Source organism: Semicossyphus pulcher, unplaced genomic scaffold (assembly GCF_022749685.1).
Source record: "Semicossyphus pulcher isolate SPU_LCO1_2020_fin unplaced genomic scaffold, fSemPul1.0.p SCAF_4, whole genome shotgun sequence".
NCBI lineage: Eukaryota > Metazoa > Chordata > Actinopteri > Labriformes > Labridae > Semicossyphus > Semicossyphus pulcher.
Window position 1 is genome coordinate 17318862 of NW_027211715.1, and position 10020 is coordinate 17328881.

Sequence of the window (10020 nt, forward strand, 5' to 3'; positions counted from 1 at the left end):
CCCACTCTCTCCTCCCATATTTCTGACTCTGTTCACTGCCCTGTCACATAAAGACAAAAAGGAAAAAATGTGTTCATAAAAGGTCAAACAGTTAGCTCTCTCTGGGATTCCCTCCGAACAAATAACTTTTTTGTACAACATACTTTACATTTATTTGTCTGTCAAGGACAATTAAAATAATATAGATTTATTTATTCAAAATGTTTCATTGTTTGGAGTAAAAACTTTTCTTTATGTTCATTTCTGTATTTTGTTACTAGATGGCTTCTACTTGCACACAAAATCTTTACATTTAAAAGGAAATCAAAACTCACATGGTGAGGGTGGGAGAGGTAGCATGGTCTACAGCCTTCTTAAATACAGGGGAGGCAGGTGAGAACAGGTGTGTGCGTGATTTCTCTCCAGGTACTCCGCCTTCCTCTCACAGTCCAAAGACGTGCTCGTTAGGTTCAATGGTGACTCTCATTGCCTGTAGGCGTGAATGTGAGTGTGAAAGGTTGTCTGTTTGAGTCAGCCCTGTGACAGGCGGCCAGTCCAGGGTGTACCCTGCCTCTCTCTCAATGACAACTGGGATTGGCTGCAGCCCCCCTGCGACCCTGAACAGGATAAGTGGTGTAGATAATGGATGGATGGATGGATTTACATATACAGAACGTGGGTTGCCAAACAATGAGGAAATGAAGCCAATGTCAAAAGAACAATCGGGCTAAAGGACAATCTTTTTGCTATGCAGGTAACTCAAACAGACAAAAACTTAACATTCAGTAAATGTAACACTTCTATCTTCTATCTATCTTCTATCTTACCTTAGGAATACCACCAGAGTGCCAAGTGATATATACTGTGGCACATTTTTTTCAAGGCATCTCAGACCACAGGAAACAACATGGCCTTCCCTCGTAGTGCAGGTCTCTTTGTGATATCTTAACCTGAACCTCATTTTGTTTGTTTATTTTCATCACGTGTTTTAGAAGAATAATATTTCTGTTTGGCATCATCTCACAGAATTCTCTAACAGACACATCACGTTTAAAAACACAGAAACTTTGACCTTGTTATCAAACAGTAGGTGAGAACACACTGTTCAATAATATGCTGGGGAAATATCTAGGCAATAGGTCACTGTGTGTTTGCTGCCCTCCATTTATAGAGGGGTAAGATTTTGTCATGCAGATGTTTTGGCTTTAAAATCATCATAAAAGTCCGACACATGTGCTCAGACACATTTCTCTCATGCCGCCTCTCATCCTGCATGTGTTTTTCATTCTCCGCAGTTTTTCAGTTTCTCCGGTGCCCCCGAGTGCAGTACAAGCTCTTAACATCTTGTTTTGATTTTACATGACATGATATGTTCTTTTCTGTATTTATTGTATTTAAAAAAAACTTCCATGCTTCCTTTATGTGTGCAGTCAGAGGACATGGGAGAAGACATTGTGGTGTTATTTGTTAACCACTTGGGCTTGGTCATTATTTTAGAGTTTCACGCTCCACAGTGGTGCACCAATGGGAGAGGGGCCTTTAAACACGCCCACCCTGCTCAGAACACCCGTCTGATTGTCACATCAGACTTGGCTGCAAAAAGCATCAGCAGCCTCAGGGAGGGCTTCTTAGTCCACACCATGGCATCAGACAATTAGCAGATTCATTACAAGATTTTTGTCTGAGACAAGAAACACAAGGGACATTTGAGTAATCATTTCAATATAAAGGAAATATAGCCCATAGTTTGTATAATATATTGCATTTATTGGATGAATATTATATGTTTTGAGAGCACAGTGGTTAGGCTACAGTACTATATTAAGTAAAGCTTTAAAGTATTTGTAGTTTTCTTCAGTGTTTTAATTTAGCCTATTGTGTCTTTATACAGGTTAGAGGGACATATTTGACATTTATACATTTTTTGACAGCTAATTACTTTAAAAAATAAGTTTTTACATGGAAAACACTTTAAAGAGTAACTACAGAGCAGGGTATAAAGTAGTAAAAAGTAACACCTCTACAAACTACATCAGTTAGCTTAAATGCTTATAAAACAGCAAGACGTCAGTAGTTTAATCTACTTATGATATAACGTTACGCTTTTGATACTTTCAGTAATATTTGCGTACTTTTACTTGGAAAAATGTCCGATGCAGGACCTTAACTTGTTCATTATTGGCACATATGAAACACATACTGTAAATCAAATGCTTTTTTACGTTTTCACTTTTCTTTGCTACAGCTTTAAATGAGTCAAACACAACTTATGTATTATTATTTTTTAAATCTATCAACCTAATTGGTGGTTTGTAATTGAAAGAAGTTAGACCGTTTCAATAAGGCTTCATGCAGAGAGTCCTACGTCCGCTGCAGTGAATCAACTTTAGTGAGTATGAAGGTTGTGAATGACTTCCCCTCAGAACTGGTACAAAGTTTAAACCCCGCCCTCCTACCTCCAGCCAATCACGTGTGAATATTCAAATGAGCCACCCATAAAGATGACTTGGTGCGGCATCTGTGACAGACCATAAGAAACTTTAGTCCCAAACCACAGCAGCAGACCGCTTTCTGACCGGTGCTCTGTTTCTAAAGTAGAAGATTGGATATCAAACGCGACGTTGTCACATCCAGATAACTTTTTTATTCAGGATATTTTTTAGAAAAAAACTTCTCAATAATATGGGAAAAGAAAATTTCTGCTTTTTACCGGTTTGGATAATTTTGGGAAAAATCTTTGCAACTTTTTCTTCTGACCCTGAACTCAACACCACTGCTGTGTTTGGTAAGATTCACCTGGAGGTGTTTTTGTTTTGTGATAACTTGTTAGGCAGGTTTTTATCGTCATGATTCATCCGCAGCTCTAATGAAGTTAACATAAGCAGGGAGCAGGTTAATTAATGCATGCTGTTACGCTCTGACCGGGAGTAACCCCGGGAAGCGCTTTCAGACTGCAGGTCTGCAGGTCTGCATCCCATTTCATACCATTCATGTCCATGTGTGCATGAAGAAAAGCTGCTGCTACAGGCCTTTTGTCTGAAGAGAGGGACACACTAACGAGGAAAAACAGGGTGTTTTTAAATATCAAATAAAGTCTCATAAACCTGACATTTAATATAATAACTACTTGCATTTATTTAATCAGAAAGACGTTACCTTATTTTTAAAAACTACATCCATTCAGATTTATTAGACTATTTAGGTACCAACCCTTCCAGAATTGGCTCACCTAATGCAAAGAAGTAGTTTAGATATACTTTTTTAATTGAGTTTTTGTCTATTTTACAGAAATTAAACGCTTTACTTTTCCAATGCAATTCATATTTTGTGGATTCATTCAATTTAAGATAGCAGAAATCTTGTGCAGACAAAAGGGGGCGACATTGCCATGCTTTATACTCCGACTGGTTGACTGAGTCACTCTGGAGAAATAAGAGGTCACTTGAAATTATAGAGAAACAGAGCTAGGCTCCAAAATCTCTCAATAAAAGTTTGTAGTCTGTCTTTCTCTCCTGCAAGCATATCTTTATAAAACAGGTTTTCAAATCCTGTTTGGTTGTTGTGTGGATGCACAGAGCTGGAAAGTCTTATAATACTGTTATAAATGTAACTTTTTCAAAGGCAAAATCAGTGACTGTGAATGCAAACCTCTAAATGTCTTGCACAACATAATAATCTCCTGTTGTTGTGCGTCATATCAGTTAACAGCACAGTCACTGCTACTCCGCTGCCCACCACCGCTGAATGGATCTCAGACTACACTGACATCCAGTCCAAGTTCTCCCTGCGCTCTGCCGACATCCCTGATGATGATATGTGCTACATTGTGGCCGGTCAGCCAGAGACCATCGAGGAGTGTGAATTCAACTCAACAACAATGACCTTCATTGTGATACATGGCTGGACGGTATGTCACACTGAATGTAAAACTGTCATTACTATGGAAAATCACTGTTAAATCTCCTCTATTGGTCTATCTTTTGTTGCCTTATTTGACTTTGTGTTCTTTACCTGCTTCCCTGGCTCTGTGATATGGAAATTATACTATTAATACCAGTTAAAACAATGCTTTTAACATTGCACATACAGCAGGTTTTGGGCTTAGAACCAACAAACTGATCATAACTCCAAACTGTCAAGCATCCACACAGTCTAATGACATGAATGGAGTAATAACTCCACTTTCCATACTGCAAACTGTTCATGCATCTCCTCCTATAATGTGATTTAGAGCCATTCATGCCACAAGATTTCACCCCTGGCTTCTCTCCAGGACACAGACCGAGGGCTAAGGCTGGAATAAATCACGCCATACTCCAACTGACCTCACAAATGTGCGTGACCGTGTGTGTGTGTGTGTGTGTGTGTAACTATAGGTAACGGGGATGTTCGAGAGCTGGGTGCCCAAGCTGGTGTCGGCTCTGTACGAACGGGAGCCCAGTGCCAACGTGATCGTGGTGGACTGGCTGGTCCGCGCCAGCCAGCACTACCCCACCTCTGCCGCCTACACCAAACTGGTGGGCCGGGACATCGCCAAGTTCGTGACCTGGTTACAAGTGAGTGTTTTTTAACTGAACTGCATCCAAGCCGATTGACAGCTGGATAACAGCTGCATCACATTTGCCACATCCTCTAACAAGTGCATTTGGCTTCCTGCTGTTTCAACGACCAAATTATCACCACATTCTATGTAAATCTGCCAGCAAAGAAAGCAGAGCAGCCGCTGAGTCTGTGACAAATTTGTTGCCGGTGATGTCATGTTTGTAACCCAGCGGCGCTGCTGTGGACATGTTTGCCTACTGGTTATGATTTTAAACGCCCTATAAAGGCGTTTTATGGTCGTGTCTGTGGCTTCAGAGGCTCGGTGTTTAGTGGAGCACTACCTTTGTTTGAGCGACTTCAAGGCAAAAGGCATAATTAATGTTCTCATTGGTTTTTCTTTGTTTAGATATAAAGCTTGCAAAGTTTTGGCAAAGTATGACATGACACAAATGAATTAATGTCTTGGATTAAGCCCCAAACTCTGTTAGGACAGATTTCTGCTGTGCTCTAGCTCTGCAGTGCTCTGCAGGATTCACTTTAAACTGATTTAAGGCATGTCAATGTTTTCTTCTGGCACATCTCACCCATCACCTCCCTTCTTTCAGAAAGAGCTGCAGCTGCCCTGGGACAGGATTCATCTGCTTGGATACAGTCTGGGAGCACATGTGGCTGGAATCGCCGGAGACCTCACTGACCGTAAAATCAGCAGGATTACAGGTGGGAATCAATCTTCATCTTCCAACATTACATGCATACATATATACAGCATGAGCAAAGAAGTATTCAACTGGAAAATGGGTCGCTGTCACCCTCAGTTCTATGCTTAAAAACACTTGGTTCAAGCATGACAAAACGTTTTCTTGATGGTGAATTCTTCCTTTGTTAGTGTAGTGCATAACCTCCTTTTTGCTGATCTAAATCTGATATACCCTGTTAATGTCTAAAGTCTGTCTCTGAGCCAGGGAATTGTATGCATTCAAACATACCATACTATAATGTAATATGTAGGCACTATCGGACGATCATAAAAACACAGTGCACCAATGAAATATAATCCGTTGGCCATTCCACTCCAGGCCTGTATTGAATATGTGCATGTCTGTGCCAGCTACAGGGTCCAATCCACAAATTTATCTCTATGAAGTAAACTCTTTGCTGCTTCGAATAATAGAAGTTTAAGGTGAACGGCACCATGAGAACCCACAGAACCACATTGTTCTGATTATTCTCAACGTCTAAAATCCCTTCTCTCTCCCCCTCCTTCTTCTTCTTCTCAGGTCTGGATCCCGCAGGTCCCACCTTCGAGTACGCAGACAACCAGAACACCCTGTCCCGAGAGGACGCCCAGTTTGTGGACGTCCTGCACACCAACACAAGGGGCTCCCCGGACCGCAGCATCGGCATCCAGAGAGCCGTGGGCCACATCGACATTTACCCCAACGGAGGAACTTTCCAGCCGGGCTGCGACATCCAGAATACACTGCTGGGGATTGCATCTGCAGGCCTTAAGGGCCTCCAAAGTACGTACACCAAATGACTTCCATCCCTTCTTTACCGCATAAGCTTGAGGTGATGCTTAGGATTAGGATTCAATAGATGTAAATGGGGATTGTAAGCACTCAAGAAATGTGTAGTCTGCACTAGATGACCTGTATTCACACCTACATGTGGGCATGCTCTGCCCTTATTATAAGACTCCAGAGGCTCAGACTTGCTGGTACCACTTAGTCCTCCTCTGTGTGACATAAATACACATCTCTGCCCACATTAAAGTCAAACATGTCCAACAACAATGTTCTTGTAAATCATTTAGATGTGCTTGTGTAAGTTTACATGGTGTCAACACACACTCTGACTCTATTAAAGCTTTCAGGGCTGCAATTCAAACATGTCTGCCTGCAGTCATAACAGATCACAGATTCACAGAGTGTTGCAGTCCTGGTCTGTTTGAGTGTAAAGATGAAAGTCCTGCTTGATGTTCGTCTGGTTCACTCCCTCAGCTGTTGTATGAACAGAGCGAGGGAGGAAGGACTAAAACATGCCATCTGGATCAGCATTTAGTCTGACATGCTAAGATCATGAAATCCACACACAAGGATGATGTCATCTAAAAGAAGCGCAGAGGTTTTTTTCTTACAGCTTGTGTTTGTATCGTGTGTGCCGCAGATATGGACCAGCTTGTCAAATGCTCCCACGAGCGCTCCATCCACCTGTTCATCGACTCCCTGCTCAACACCCAGCTGCCGAGCATGGCCTACCGCTGCATCTCCAAAGAGGCCTTCAACAAGGGACTGTGCCTGAGCTGCAGAAAGAACCGCTGCAACAAGATCGGCTACAACATCAACAAGGTCCGCATGACCCGCAGCGCCCCGATGTACCTGAAGACCCGTGAAATAATGCCATACAAAGGTAAAAAACACATTTAAATCTTATCTGTTCTGTGACATGCAAGTGAAAAGACATATTTAACTACTGTAGAAAAGTCCAGATACGTTTATGAGCTTAAGTGAGGATTGGTGAGTTGAGTTAATTCATGCACATTCCTTTACTCCTCTGGTACCAGCTACTGGTATATTATATGTATATGCAATGGGGCTGCAATGAGCTTGAATTTATATTACTTCAATTAGTAGTTGATACAAATAGAGTGCCCACACTTTTCATTGAAGCTCTAACACCATGCTGGCAGACGTGTACGACAAGTAGTAAGTATTCAGGAGGTGACACGGAGAAGAGGTCATGGGTATTTTAGTTGCTCAAGCTATGCTAAGGTAATGCAACACCGCTGCATGTGCAATGGAAACGTTTATTTAAGCATTACAGTTTGGCAAGTCGACTTTGTGACGGATGTTCATGTTACAGATGCAAAGGTGTGTTGTAATAAAATAGTTGTATACTGCTGTAACAGGATTTAGTGCAAATCTGTGTTTGAGTGCAGCACCGTGACAGTCACATGGAGACAGAGAGATCATGATTACATAAGAGCTTTTCTGGTGTGTAACTAACTTTAAGTATGACAGACAGGTTGTTGGGAGCATGTTGAGCTGTGACTAAAGTGTCTTCTTCTCCCATAGTTTTCCACTATCAAGTGAAGGCCTATTTCTTCAGCAAGGACCGCCTGAGATACACCGAGCAGCCGATGAAGATTTCTCTGTATGGGACCCACGGAGAGAAGGAGGACATTCCATTCGTCATGTACGTACTTTGAAATAGTACAACTTTTTAACACCCTACAACACAGACATACACAGGGAAAAGAAAACACATAGTCAGCAACAGTGTTCCCATTTATCCTGACACTAAATTAAGACTAAACAGGCTCTCGTGCTTCTTACCTCATCCACATGCGTGCGCACACACACACGCATGCCACAGATGCCTTTGCTGCTTCCAATCTGAGCTGCCGACCTTTGACCTTTGCTCTTTCTTTTACTCTGCAGGCCGGTCTTAAGCACCAACGAAACTTTCTCTTTCCTCATCACCACCGACGTTGACATCGGGGACCTGATGATTGTGAAGCTGCGCTGGGAGAAAGATGCAATCATAAGCTGGTCGAGCCTTTGGGGCAGCATCCAGTTCCACCTCCGCAAACTGCGCATCAAGTCTGGAGAGTACCAGTCCAAGTGAGTTATTAGTAACCACTATAAAGAAAGTGATCTAGAAAATTCCAGAATACTTTGTACTTTACTTTTTTTATTTTATGTTTCATTAATTTTTTAATACTTTTTTTCCTGTGTGATTTCAGGGTGAACTTCAGCGCGAAGGAAGGAGAGTTTGCTTACCTTGTCAGGGGAGGAGGAGATGGAGTCTTCGTCAAGTCAAAAGAAGACAACCTGAGCCGTAAAGGGAGACAGTAAGTTCAGAAGAAGCTTCCTTTTGTGCACATCAAAATCTTATCTAATTTAATTTACATTTGAATTGTAAGTCCACATTACATGTTCTCCTCTAACCACATTTGGTCCCAGAACTCTTCTGTGGGCCTTGTTGTGTATCGTCAGAAGCTGAAGCTCACCTGTTGTCTTTTCTTCTCTACAGGATGCACAAGCTGAAGATGAAGGGCAGTTCTTTTGGGCAGAATGACGCTTGAAGTTGCACTCACCACCCGCCCACCATGCACAACACCCGTCTCTACATTCATAACCAAAGATAGAGAGCACACAGAGACACTGGGAAAGCCTTTGCAAGTGACTGGACTTATACTGAACGCATTTTTCTTCCTGCTGTGCCTCATGACTTCACACATCGTCATCCACAGTGCTGGAAACCAGTCGGCTCAGCAGCTCTCTCCTGTCTCTGTGCAAATTGTGCTGCTGAGAAATGTTACAGTTTTTCTGTGTGATTATGTGCTCACAAACTTCCGCCTTCCCTGCATATCTATGTAATCATTGTGTATGTTTTTGTAGCCTATATGTACGGTTTATAGCGATGTACTTTGAAGTGGTGTGTTTTGTTTGCCGTTGTGAACTTGGATTATTGTTCATGTATAAATGATTCAGAGTGAAAGGCACAATTTAGGCACATCTTATGTTTGTTTTTCTTATTTTAAATGTACAAAATCATTTTGACCCTTCTTTATCTAACCACTAATTGCCAACAATCAACAGGGACCAAAGAAGTGTTTACTGTCTACTGAACAGAGAATAACAGCAGTCTTTGTAAATACTTTTTTAATTAGTATTATTATTATTTTTTTGAATGAGTTATGTGTTAATAACTGACCCCTTGAAGCCTTGCTTGTTCTTTGATTGAGTTTTGGTTATTGTGTCACTGGTCACTTTAAAAGGCTCTCTGTCCCCTGCAGACACACAGATGTTGAGGTCACTCAGATTGGGATTTGCGTGTTGTATCCACTTTTATAACGTTCCAGTAAAGGCTGGGTCCTTATTTTATGATTGGGTCAACAGTGTCTCACTTGCAACTGTTTACCTCATTGACTCAGTCAACAACATGCCCTTATTTTGAAAGGTCAGATATTGCAAAATGACAAAAACTTGCAGATAATTTGTGCTGGACTGGCCTATATGATAGCCATAATACATCTCAAGAATACTTCATTTTGTATTTATTGAATGTACATTTATATATTTGTATATTAAGCTGTAATATATTTCTGCAGGCTTCCATTGTCATCTGTATTTTTATAAATGATGCATTTTGTGATTTTATGCACAAGGCTTTGGAAAGATCAATCAAATTGGTCTCCATGCCGGCTGTTCAGTGCATTTACTTTTATTCACTGAAATGCAGCGCACTGTATTAATGAAGAGCCCAGGATTGTTTAATAAAGAGATAACTCAAATATTTCTATACCCCTGACTACTCAAGTTGATTTTTAATAATAATAACATAAATAAATTGACAAATGATTGTGGACCTGCATCCGGGATGAAGTTACCACTTCCCATTTTAAGGATGAGAAGCACTGCCTTGAACATGGCTAAACATCAAGGCCTAATTATAATTCATATAGGCTGGGAATATAAATATCAAATATGCTCT

The 10020-nt window shown here is 41.2% G+C and overlaps 1 protein-coding gene across 1 annotated transcript; it reads left to right on the forward strand.

Annotated features, from left to right (window-relative positions):
* Positions 1-2529: 2529 nt before the first annotated feature.
* lpla (lipoprotein lipase a) lies at positions 2530-9815 on the forward strand. Its single transcript, XM_069679883.1, has 10 exons — positions 2530-2764; positions 3681-3886; positions 4356-4535; positions 5127-5238; positions 5799-6041; positions 6688-6930; positions 7596-7716; positions 7962-8144; positions 8267-8374; positions 8557-9815. The coding sequence occupies exons 1-10, from the start codon at positions 2662-2664 to the stop codon at positions 8606-8608; spliced, it is 1551 nt and encodes a 516-aa protein (XP_069535984.1). The 5' UTR covers positions 2530-2661; the 3' UTR covers positions 8609-9815.
* The last annotated feature ends 205 nt before the right edge of the window (positions 9816-10020 follow it).